Raw genomic sequence first — 13,352 nt, forward strand, 5'->3', positions numbered from 1 at the left:
CAAAATTATACTTTTATGCAGTAATAGTTCATATGATCGATGACCCGCCGTGGTTGCTCAGTGGCTATGGTGTTGGGCTGCTGAGCACGAGGTCGCGGGATCGAATCCCGGCCATGGCGGCCGCATTTCGATGGGGGCGAAATGCGAAAACACCCGTGTACTTAGATTTAGGTGCACGTTAAAGAACCCCAGGTGGTCGAAATTTCCGGAGTCCTCCACTACGGCGTGCCTCATAATCAGAAAGTGGTTTTGTCACGTAAAACCCCATAATTTTTTCATATTATCGATGGCTATAAGCGGTGCGTGCGAAATTTAGTCCGTACGAAACGTTAAGTAATGTCGCGACACTGTTCAACGTGTGCACAGGCTGAAGTGCACAACTTGTGTGCAGTGAAGTGCCCTCCACCGTTCGCTGGTGCACGCGAGCGCCTTCAGAACTTGCTACGCAGGGACACTAAACCAAATATCTAGTTAATGGGACGATCGCTGACGGTGTTTCAGTGATTGCCGGACTACATCACCGGGTCTCTAGGAATGCTCTGATGTAGCGCTCATACCGCCACGTGCCTTGTATAAGCGTCAACTGTGGTGTTGCGTAACCTTAGTGTTCTACACACATTCGTTGCGGAATTGTGACAAGTCTGTGCTGCGTGAATGATCCATGCGCCTTGGAAGCTGTCAGTTTGTGTCCGTCTCGTCCGGCTTAATTAATATCTGCACCAAAAGACGAACTTCAGAATTAAGGTTCGCTAAACGCACATATCGGCGTGCGCCATGGTGTCACACGCCGGTCTACCTGTACGCGAGGCTAGCCGTTCATTTGTTCAGCGAAAATTAGTTTGGAAGGCTATGCGTCTTCGCCGGTTGCAGAACGCTTCCAGATAGCGCGATGCATAAAGAAAGTCGAAAGTGACCTAGAGTATTATATGTAGGCTGGTATAATAGCAGTAAAAACGAGGGAAACGGGCTGGACCTGGTACGTTTAGCAAATGAACGTGACGGTGCCGTTTTCATGGAATCTTGTGCCTGGGGAGCTAAAGTGCAGCGTTTGCTGTTTTAAACAGAAATGAATAAGCTTTGGAAAAGAGCGAAGACAACCTGTATGTCTTGCAATTGAATATATCAAACCGTGTCGCTGATCCAAGTCAATGGTCTGATTGTAATAAAATCGATGTGTTTTCCTAAATTAGTTTGTAAGTATTTTTCACTCAATCATCTCGACAAATTAAAAGTCGGTAAGCAAACGTACTAGGCAGCACGCTGCGTTTTAAGGAGACTGTTATCTGCTGACTGCATCTCAATTGTAAAAAGTGTTCGTTGAAGAAAATTTGTCTTTGCGCGATGCACGTTTGTTACTGTTTGCACAGAGTGCCTGCTTGCCGCAAAACCACGTTACCTTCGAGCTCACAACCGCAAAAAGCAGTCTTTCTTTTATAAGGGCATTGCAAAAATTATTTCCTGGAGTGCTATAGTGATTCAAAGTGGACTTTACAGCCTTTGGTCAATGGCGCCCCTTGCGGTGACTGATGGAAAGCCTAATCCACGGGCTAGTCCGTGCTTTGTCCACAGTACAGAGCATAAGATGTACCACTGCACATATTGCTACACAACACTTACCACAAACACCGAGCTTACTTTGTGTCCACCAAAAATCGTTTGGTGTTCGCCTTTTTCTCTAGGCGATTCGCTGTTCAAAAGCTTTCTCTAAACCGGCGTCTCTCCAGTCTTCTTAGTTTCTATGCGGTAAGGGAAGTATTATTGACAGTAAGGAAGGACAGGATAAATGTTCTTTCTTGCGTAGGAATTGCTGAGCCTTGTAAAACAGGCAGAGCGTATTTTGTAAAGAAAGTTACTTGCATTTGCTACTTCCGATCGATGCCATTAAATAATTGTACGTATGTGTCGAGGGAGATGAGCTGTTATGTTGAATTTCTCAGCAGTACTTGCTGTTGGGCTAACTGGCCCATGTCAAATAGAGAGAGGGTCCTCTCTTTATGTCCGATCTCTGGGATTTTATTTGTCGCGCTAAATTTATTACTATTTGAATTTATCATGTCCGCTAATTTCATGTAACGATTATTCCTCCGTAGCAGCGCTGTCTAGCAACTTTTCCGCAGAGCTGCGAGAAGATTTTAGTCTTGAAATATTGCGGACAACGAACCCAGACCGCGGAATCTCAATGTGAGCTCCTTCGTATTGGGCCATCCTTGCAATATCGGGACACTCCCATTGTTAGATAATCTTGTGTGGCGAGGTCCATACTGAAACACTATATCTATATCCAACACCTTCTTTCAATGTCTCGAGTCAATTACAACTTTATACTCTGACTTTGCAGCCTAGGAAGCTACAGGCGCTCATTCGCTCTCCATATGCATGACCCATTTTCTTGCTTGTTTTCTCGTAGATGAAGTTCACACCTTTAAAAGAGCGTGCGTGAAGTTTCAATATCATTTAAAAACGTCCACGCGAGAGTTTGTGGTGATTTTAGTCAATTCGCGCGACGAAAATGCAGAGGTTAAGGATCCACCAGCACAACAGCTGTGACTATACACAATGCACTAGCTTGTGAACACATTGATCAGCATCAAGCGGCAATGCACATTACACTTTGAAGAGCGTAAACCGGGTCAGGATTTACGTTTTACAAAACGTGTTTTATTGCGATAGCAATTATATGGACACCGCAGGCGCATTTTTTACCGTCGGCGTCGCCGGAGCCGTGAGGCTCCGCATAAAGCAGATCAAGTTCTCGCCTCGCGCCGCATGCTGTATGTGCGAGTGAAAGCGTGCGAGGGGGCGGTTGCGGTTCAGTCGCGCGCATGCAAGGGTGGAAAGACAGAAGCTGGCAAGTTCGCAATTCTGTATAGATACCAAATGCGCCATCCGTCGTTGCTAACACGCAGCGTAAAGGCATGCGAATCGACAGCACGGCCGGGGAGCGCGGTGCTTATACAAAAACGCGCGGTCGCCCGCCATCACTCGCGCTTGCTTGCCTGGCTGCCTCGTTACACGCGTAAAACACGGCAGCACGGCTCTACACTGGCCGCCTTGGCAACGCCGTACTGAAGCCACATTCGCATGCACCGTGCTCCTTGCGGCGGGAAGCGAACGCGCAAGGTTACAGCTCGAAGAAGGTGACCATGAGCAGGCACCCGGCTCCTTTTGTCGCGCATGCGCTGTGGAAGCGTATCTTGACCCCAGCGGCTTACGTTAGACAACGCTGCCTTGCTCCGCAGAGCTCCGGCGCCTTCTAGCACGGAGGAAGGAAACTTAGCAGAGGCCCTGACGTCACTCTTTGTGAAGCTAAAGTGAAGCCGGAAGTTGGCGTTGCTCATGGCGTTGCTCCGCCTATCGGGCCAGCTCTCCTCTCTTGTTTACATTTCTCGCGAAACCACGCCGCGCTGCGCGCAACCGTGGTGCTTGGACGCGCGCGCTCCGCAGCAATACTAAACAATCGTTAGCACGTTAGCACGATTCCTCCAAAGAGGGCAATATTTCCCGCGGATATTCCTTCGTCCGTTGCCATTGCCGTGGTGCGGTACATTGCGCACAGCGTTGCATGCGGGTTAATTTCACGAACTTTAGTTCCTCGTGTCCCACCTGGCCACAGCAAAATCCGGGAGAGCACGGTCCAGCTAACGCAGCGCAACAAAACACGGAGACCAACGCGAACCTGCCCGCACAGCGCCTTTGCCACGGTACGAAACCTACGGAGCAACACGTGTGAGCGCACAGAACCAAAACAAAGCCGCCATTGTGGCCCGAAAGGCGTGGCCGCCACGGCAAAGAAATAAGAAATCAGCAAATAAGAGGTGAACCTACTACGTCATTTCCTCTACACTTTTCTCCTAGCGCGCGGAGGGGTAGGGCCTCTTCTCAGTTTCCTTCCTCCATGCCTTCTAGACAAGGCTGCTTGGTGGCGACACCCACCGCCACGTTCCGAAGGGGACGCTCATAACATCCATCCATTCATCCACCCATCCATCCATCCATCCATCCATCCTTCCTAACCTCTGTACATAGATACGAAATAGTGTTTCGACCAGCGGGTGGTTTGGATTCCTAAACGTATTTGAAACGACAGTTTAATCCCCTGCATCAAGACGTCCGTAGGCTACTGCTCATGCTGTACATTCCATTTAGTTTTATATAACATGACCCTAGAGCTCACTGTCTTGCGTGACTTTTTAACATTGACGCGCGAGTTATCGTGTCTGGGTCAACATGAAGAGAAACAGCGCAAATAAAGAGAGCTGGCACAATGTTTCATCAAACTGCTCGGCATAGATAAACAAATTCTTAATGAACGTGACAGACAGCTGCACGGAGCCAATTGCCCGACTGCATGTCCCGCAAGTGTCACATTTAGCATTTGTTTTAGCAGTATTCGTTCGTGCTCTACAAGTGTCTGCGTCCTAGATGTTCAGATAGACTTTTATCCGCGTATGTTATTTCAGTTTCACGCTCATCATATGTTGAAACAGCATCATAAACTCCATGCTGCTTCAGGAAGATCATATTTGGCCAGAAACTCCTCTTTAGGCAATTGTGACACAGTGCACAACATTCTCTGCAATGGTTATCTATGAAACATATACTCTAGTCTTGAAACCAAGACCGCCGTAATTTAGGGCATAAGCAACTACACAGAATACACGCACACTATGACGGCTATCCCAGTAAAGTCGTTTTACCGCTCTTACCTCCAATCTTGTTTATCGCAACTTAATGTTCTCGTTGTGATGTTTTTCTCTCATAACTTGGCTGCTGACACACTCGTGTGCGTTCCAGTGCATCCTCTTCAGAAGCTTCTCCCTGTTGCAGATGCATTTCTCGGGTTGCTTGCGTTTGTCGCGCATACCTTGGCCGCGCAAGCTGTCACCTGCATTCTTACTGCGCATCGGCACGGCCAATGCGAAACTTGTCAAGCATCTCAACGCGCTAGCCTGCCCGCGAGAAATTCTTAACGGCTTTCTATGCCGCTTGTCGATGTATGCCTCCGTGGCTTAATGGCTTCAATACTGGGCTTCTGCACTAGACAGCGTGTGTTCGAATCTTGCCGCGGGACAAGTTTAATGGTGTTTAATTCTCTATTATGCAGTATTTTGCCTAAAATGACGAGTTCAGAAAGTGAGGAATCCGCTTGAAGCCAGAAGGACGAAGCTCAGGCAAATAGATGTACTAATAATCTATGCGAACCATCAATTCCATACTGGTCGACAAAACATTTTGTCGGAGGCTCATCCACCTACAAGTGGGTGACCGTAAGCATACGAAAGTGTTTGTATTCGCAGAAACTCAGCTATTCAAGCCTGGTTGGTGCTACGGGTCTTCAGGGGCACGATATTACTCCTGGCACCTAACCAAGAATTCTACGCATATAAAAGGGAATTATGAAGATGTCATGCAACTGACAATCAGCGAACACGAAGTTACGATGTCCCGGAAGGGGAAAGTAAGCGGAACGACAGTGCTTTTTTTACCGGAAGTTTCACTTGGCATATCTCGTAAGTGGTGTCATCCACACAATTTTCAATTGCATATGCTTTCACCTGCTAGAATTTGTAAATTGCAACATGTGTCATAAGGTGACTAGTCAAAAAATCTAGTTAATGAACTTGTTGATAAATAGTCGATTATGCATTTCGATTTTTGTGCAAATATATTAGGAACACCTTTTCAAGTAGACCGACTAGAACTGTGCTCTCTGCCACAGGCAATATTTGAAAATGTTGTTAGTGTTCACTGAAAAACCCTGTATATATGCGCCATATCAAAGTCACATAAACGGGCAGACGTAAACTTACATACAAACCGCAAAGGATCGAGAAGATCCGAAGAAAGCTATCGCTCTAAATACTTGGATCCAGCACGCATGTTGCATTCTATGTGAAGTGAATGCGATGCGTACATTTCTTTGTTTTCATCCTATGCAACCGTTGATATTACATCAAGATCTGTTATTTCACCGCACAGTACCAAAGTTTTATCCCATACAATCTTTACGTTGATGCACTACACTATTCAGCATCTCTGCTTAAATGCAGGCACCAGTTCATTTGCACGCACAATCTCAGCTCAGCGATGTCACGAGGATGAAGACTGCGTTTGATGTTGGTGAAGATGATGTCTAAAGAGAAGGAGATATTTGGGCAGGCAAAGAAACTTTCGCTTCAAAACACGTGTGCAATAAGACGACTGCGTTGTCATTTCCCGTTTTTGAGGGCTTCCGCTTCGTGCGGCGTTTCTGCTTTTTCATTTCGGGAAATAAAGGTAACATGCTTATACTAGCATACTTGCCAGCAGTCCCGAAACCATTCGGAATGTTTGCCGAATTTTGGCTCGCTCTACAATTTCACTAATGTTTCGTCATGTTTTATGAAAAATGCATTGTTTTCGAAAAAAATTTCAAGACTATCATGAATGGGTTGACGCAATATTACAAAAATTCATTAAAAAAAGAAATAATGTGGCACTTGCGCCGCCTTCTTGGGGTATTGGAAGACGCCGCATACTAGTGGGTTACTTGCAATTCTATTGAGTATAGTTCTTGAAGCAGTCAAAATCGGCAACAGCAATGTTTCTGACAGTCAGTGTGATCTAAACCCAATGTGCTGCTTCTCAGTCGCTGCTCTTCTCAAGCTTCCCGCGGCTTGGGTGTTGTCTGAAGTTTAATCAGTAATAAGGTAATCAATAATAAAGTATGTATAATAAAGTCAGTAAGTACTGTATAGTGGCCAAAAGAGATGTGTGCTCGGGAGAGATTTCTTTTGAAATGCGTGCTAAGCTCTGCGCCCCCGTCCGTGTGATTTTTTAAAAAGTTTAAATCTCGCAGGTTGGCAGGTATGATAAAGGTTAGTCTGTATGCTAAGAGTAAACTTAAGCCTTTACTTACGTTGTTTCCACTGCTATTGCACCGCAATAAGTGCGTAAAAAAATGAGATGTATACGTTACCTACGGGTCCCACTTGTTCATGGCGCTTCTCATCCCATTAGGATGTGCTGAGTGGCCTCCGGATTTTTTGATGCAGTCCACACAAGCCTCATCACGTTGCGAATGTTTGCTTTGGTATGTTTTTGTGCTGAAGCAACTATCCCGATGCTCAAATAGGATGGAACGGCCCTTTGCGTTGTCCTAGATTTTCTTTCAATTTGTTTCTTCCAGTCGTTGTAATTCTCCATGGTATTTTTTTGTTTGCACTCTTTGCTCCCTTTTGGACACGCTGTGTCATCTGACGGCACAGTCACCAAATCCGCGCGTGATGCATGTCTGAATATGGTGATGGTGATCATGATGACTGCGGTTTATTGGCGCAAGGGCCATCAGTGGCCAAAAATATTCATACAACATTCTCTCTGTGTGTGTGTGTGTATATATATATATATATATATATATATATATACATATATATACATATATATATATATATATATATATATATATATATATATATATATATATATATATATATATATATATATATGACTCGGTTTCGATTCCGCCTAGCAACAGATATACTTAAAGTAATTTTTGTCATTGAAAAGTCGCACATATTCAGAGACACAAATCCTGAGACCTAAGTCGTCGTGACAGACATCTTTGAGAGAGTGGTACGTAACCAGTTCATTTGAAGAGCAGCAAACGAAAAAGTAATATTTTTGTACATGGAAATAGAGGCATCTTGCGTAGCCGGTGACGCACGCCATGCGTTGACAAACCACGGAATGGAGAGCGGTAATGGGATGGTGGGAAAATCAATTATACTTTAACGTTTGCATAGTTTTTCTTGGCACCGTGTAGAAATATTTTGCAGAAAGCAGAACCAAAAGGATGTACACACTCAAATCTACTTCTTACATAACCCCGAAAACAGAGACGCTCATTCACAAAATAACTTTTGTGAATGATCAAAGTATTGGATATGAAACATCACAGAAAAAAAGAAGAAACTGACGAAATATTTGGCGCCCAAACAATTTTACGAGGTGAAGTCTGCCATTTTTCTTAAAAAATGCACATTGAGCCGTTGCCTCCGAAAACTTGGCCGTATAAAAGATATTTTTCTATCTTCTGTAAACTGTCGCCTTTGTGATGTACTAACCTGAAAATAAGAAGCATTGCTTCGTCACTTGTAAAGATGTAATATTGTTGTGAGAGTGTGTTTCAAAATACTCTTAAGCAAGTCCTTATTTTGAATCTATATACTATTCGATAATTGATTGCACGTCATGATAATTACGTGCGATTTGATCGGGCTTTCCCGATTACACTGCATAGTTAATGGAACACACGCATGTTGGGCCGAAATGCTGAGGCCGTTGTTCATTCTACGTTGAAGTTTGCTTAAATTGCTTTGCAGTTGAAGGACATGTAGGACCTAAGAAAATTTTAAGCGGACTGGTATCATATTTTGATCAGTTGCCTAAGAAAATTAAAAATTACTTCTTGGGTTTCGCGTGCCACGATGCGATTATGAGGCACGCCGTAGTGGGGGACTCCGGATTACGTTTGACCAATTTGATGCTGTCATTGCCATTCTTCCAAGTGCAAAATTCTTGGGGTTTTTCTGTGTTGAACGATTTGCACATTGTACTTTATAGATGTTTTTGAGGCCGTAAATGTGTGATGTGTTGGCTCGTGCGCATACAGCTCTCGCATGCAGTGTTACGCATATTGCACTACCAAGTAACAAAAAAGACGTTTGTGAAGGAATTCTCTGAATCATATGGCTGTTAGGCTCGAGAAGCCGGTGTGACGCGAGTTCAATGCCGCCCCGCACCATATGAATCTTCGAGCGTTTCCTTTCTGTTGAAGAGCGGCACATAAACAGGGACCCAAGTTGGCGGGAAAGGGTGTTACATACACATAAACACATCGGAAACTAGTTTAAGTTTCCAAATAATGCTAATTTCAAAGAAAGACAGAGCGATATAAGGAAGGCAGGGATATTAACCAGTAAAGAACCTGGTTGGCTGCTCTGCGCATGAGGAAAATAAGGGGAAGAGAGAGAGAGGGTATAGGAGACCTGCACGGACAGTCATTGAGTCACAGCCGCTCGTGCAAACAGGCGTTCTCAGAAGGCACAAAAGTGCCTTTGCTGCCTTCTGAACCGATGATCGGTGGGGATGGTGCTCTAGTACTGTCTGTTCACTCAGAGGACGATCATCTAGTTTCCTCAATGTGTTGGACAAAGATTGTATTTGTGCTTGAAATTGAGGGCAGTGGCACAATAAGTGGTCGATGTTCTCCTCGCATCCGCAAACATCACATGAAGGACTATCAACCATTCCAACTAGGTCTGAGTAAGCTTCCATGAAGGGAACTTTCAGCCACAACCGACACAGAAGAGGCGCTTCGCGTCGGTGCAGTCCGGCCGGAGGTCTGAGTTGCAGCGAAGGGTTTAGTCTGCGCAGGCTGGTGCGCCTTGAATGAGCGGTATTCCACTCTGCCAAGGAGAGTGTGCGTGCTAGAATGCGAAGTTGTGTCGCAGCGTCGGTCTTTGAGAGAGGAATGGGGACGCAGCCGTCTTGTTTGTTTAACGTGCGAGCTAATTGCAATAAAAAAAAATGTCATAAACGCATCAGGTACTTAGCGCACGAAAACAACCATAGCGTTTCGAGCCGCCTGTCGCCATTATCTTTGTGCAGCTGACAAGAATCACTGGTACCAGGAGGGAGCCAAGGGCATCGGCGAGCGGCTGGCGCGTCAGCCCAACGTGGGCCGTGCCCGCAACGTCGTGCTCTTCCTGGGCGACGGCATGGGCATCCCGACGGTGACCGCGGCGCGCATCTACAAGGGCCAGCGGCTGCACAAGCAGAGCGGCGAGGAGCAGCAGCTCTCGTGGGACCAGTTCCCGCACGTGTCCCTCTCCAAGACCTACGGCCTGGACGTGCAGACCTCGGACTCCGCGAACACCGCCACCGCCTACCTCTGCGGCGTCAAGGCCAATGTTGAAACACTCGGCGTGGACTCTCGCGTCAAGGTGCGGGCAGATTTTCCGGAGACGACTCTGCAGCATAGCCACTGTAGAATGCAATGTTGGCTAGCCACGAAAAAAATGAAAGCAAAAGAAAGTTTATTTTGACGCAATCCGAGCGCACGAAGTGCAAACACGTAGACGAAGACACCTTCAACATTTTAATGTTAGCACGTGCGTAAACGTTACATGAATGGTCATCTGTCAGTCATGGCACGTTCAGCCAAGCTTACGAATAATCTGTGAGTTTGTTTTTCCTTCCCAACGTTGATATGCTTTTATTTTGGCCCCAAGAGCGTGTCTGTTTTGTAGAGATGTGCTCGGAGAAATTTCGTCCGAGAGCGAAAAAGAAAGAATTACGAAGAACTGCGAATAATGAACGTCCTAAGGCCCGTCGGCTTTTCACGTGCTGCAGTCTGGAAGGTTTCAGCCTGACTTAGTTTTCTTGGCGGTCCAGCGTTTAAAGGCTGCCTTTGGTAAAATACGCGCAAAGCCCATTGATGGGTTATTCAAGCTATAGTTGCAATATCCGCTAATCTGACATCCGAAACGCTAAGCTACATTGAAAAATATGGCGTGTAAACAATCATCGTAGGTGTGTTAATCTTCGTTCCGCCTTTTTCAGTGTCTTTTCCTATGTATATTGTTACACATTGAGCCCGAAGCGTTTGCACACACGGCTGTCCAAATATAAAGGTGTCTCCTTCTTGAAGTTGCATCACCTAATTCCACTCGTCGCGACTTTTTTTTTTTCGCGTAAGTGCGTAAGCATAAGTTAGCGCAAAACAACATAGCCGGCTCCTCACTGACACGTGACAAGATTGAGCCCCGCGTGCTCGCTCGCGCGTGTCCTCCGCAGAGCGGCGTCTGCCACAACGACACCAGCACGCACCTGCCGAGCATCATGCAGTGGGCGCAGGAGGCCGGCATGTGGACGGGCATCGTGACCACGTCCAAGGTGACGCACGCCACGCCCGCCGGAAGCTACGCGCACTCGGGCCACCGCGACTGGGAAGCCGCAGTGGCCGAAGGATGCGACGCCGAGGACATTGCCTACCAGCTGGTTCATCGCAACCCCGGCGCCGGCTTCAAGGTAGGAGCGTGCTTTCACGCGCCGCCAGACTCGTCGCGGTAGTGGATGCACCATTCCCAGAGCTACTGTATACGATACACTGCAGTAGAACGGCTTGGTTGGTAGAGATTCATTTGGAACCAAAAAAAAAAAGAACGCCGCCGGCAAAAACGCAATAGAACAGGTGGATGCAGCTCCATGTCCGCCTCTTAGTATCTTTGATTTTTGTGCGCTGTTTTAATATTTTTCGTGCTACTACGTTATGAACACGTGAGAAGTATATTTTTTTTATTGACGTTAGAATACACCCTAACGAGGAACACAGTGATGTGAAGCTGTAAAATAATTATTGAATTATCAATTTATTCTTTTCGCGACAAAAAACTTAAGAAATATTCTATAAAATTAACGCCAAGCTTGATTTGTTTACTAATTACACCACCGCACCGCAAGACGACGCCAGCGACGTAAAATTGACCTCTGGACATTTTGGGTATTTTTAGATGAATACTTCAAAAACCCTGCAACGTGAAGGGCTTGACTTAATTATCACATAGATAATCCGCTTGCTAGAAACGCACTGATTAAGCCCCTTACAGGCAACGTTAAAATTCATGAAATCGCTGGGGGAAGTTGCGAGAATTGTGTCACCAACTTCGCTCGCCTTAAGATTGACTCATTCACAGTCACACAAGTTTACTGTTCCGTGAATCCAGCCTGTTATACTTCTAGGTAATTCCATCCTCCATATATCTGTTTCTTTAGAAGGGCCGTGTTTTGTATTTTTTTTTTTTATATTTCTGCACGAATAGGACGGCACTTCCTGTATTCCTCTAGAGCAAGGGTCCGAAACAATATAGACAGCCTTCATAACAATCCACAGCAGTCACAACAGAAAGTAAAGGAGATAAAGTCATGTAGTTGCGGCTACGCCAGGGCCTGAAACACGTATCTTAATTTAAAGAAAAATAATGTTTAGTAACAATGATGCATAGTAACGTTAGGCTCCCCGAATCATCTTATCATATGAGAGATGCCGATGTAATATTACGTACATGAGCGCGTAAATTTTTTTGCAGCAACCTAACATTGTGCGGTGGTTCCACGTGGTTTATTCTTCAGCTCAGGGCGAGCACCGTTTTTCCTATTTAAGTACTTGCTGACTGTACTAATATTCCCACGAGCGAACTGCTCGACGAATTCTAGCCACATCTGATGCATTCGTGAGAACATATAATTCCCGCAACATCAGGAAGCAGAACTACGATTTTTGATGTCACGCATTTTGCAAAATAAATACGAAAATTGGTAGGTTAAAAAAACTCAAAGCACATCGTTTTCAAACCAGTAACAATGCACCATAAAAAAAAATATCGCCGTTCTGTAGACTGCATCTGTTGGACCATCTAAGGAGGCGAAAATTTGCAGCTCACGTTAAGTGATACAGTGCTTACGAGGCTTTTGCAGAAACAACACTTACAAAGCAGTATATTGAGTTTCAAGGCGTCATTTCGTCCACTTTTCCTGTTTCTATATGCTCAGTTAGCATAATTGTAATGTCGTTATTTCATAGCATTTACTGATTTGCGCTGTGTTGAAAACTTGGTGCATGAGTTCCCTTTTTTCTATTTCCCCATTTTCATGAATTTCTATAAAACAAGTAAAGAGCTTTAAATATCAGTTTCCTCCACTCACTAGGTTCGAACTTCCTCTCTTATTGCACATACGTGCAGTAGATGCGGAAATGAGCAACATCACCGTTCCCATTTATTTAGATTGGAGCTGCAGAGCTACAGCTTGCTCTTAAAGACAGTGACAGCGCACACACACATAGTACGTGAAGGGAGGCGCACAGGCTCAAGCACGTGTGTCTATGTGCCTTCTCCTATCCTGTTTTTTTGCTCTGCTACCGCATTTAGGAGAGGACCGCAAGCACCCGCCGTGGTGGCGTAGTGGCCTCGGCCATGCGCTGCTAAGCCGAAAGCGTGGGATCAAATCCCGCCCACGGCGGCCGCGTTTCCATGGGGGCGAAAAAAAAAAATACCGTGCTTGCACCGGCATTGGGTACTCGCTAAAGAACCCCAGGAGGTCAAAATTAATCCGTAGTCTGCCACTGCTGCGTGCCTCGAAATCATATCGTCGTTCTGGCTCGTAAAACCAAAGAATTAGCCGCAAACAACATAGCCCTATTCGCTGCATTCTAACAGCACGACGAGGGACTATGCGGACTGCACGTTCACCTAGATGCAACATAGCAAAGCATGTTATGGCGTAATTGACGAGGAACAGTCTACAGTGAG

At 45.7% G+C, this 13,352-nt stretch overlaps 1 protein-coding gene across 2 annotated transcripts in view; it reads left to right on the forward strand.

The window, feature by feature from the left end:
- The window catches only part of LOC126539904 (alkaline phosphatase-like), a 163,012-nt gene that overhangs the window by 91,872 nt on the left and 57,788 nt on the right, over window positions 1-13,352 (forward strand). For both annotated transcript variants that reach the window (XM_050186722.2, XM_050186721.3), the window contains exons 2-3: window positions 9,652-9,986; window positions 10,840-11,073. In XM_050186722.2, coding sequence (XP_050042679.2) covers window positions 9,652-9,986; window positions 10,840-11,073 — 569 coding nt within the window. The remainder of the gene's footprint in view (window positions 1-9,651; window positions 9,987-10,839; window positions 11,074-13,352) is intronic.

The sequence above is a fragment of the Dermacentor andersoni genome, chromosome 2, assembly GCF_023375885.2.
Source record: "Dermacentor andersoni chromosome 2, qqDerAnde1_hic_scaffold, whole genome shotgun sequence".
In the NCBI taxonomy this organism is placed as follows: domain Eukaryota; kingdom Metazoa; phylum Arthropoda; class Arachnida; order Ixodida; family Ixodidae; genus Dermacentor; species Dermacentor andersoni.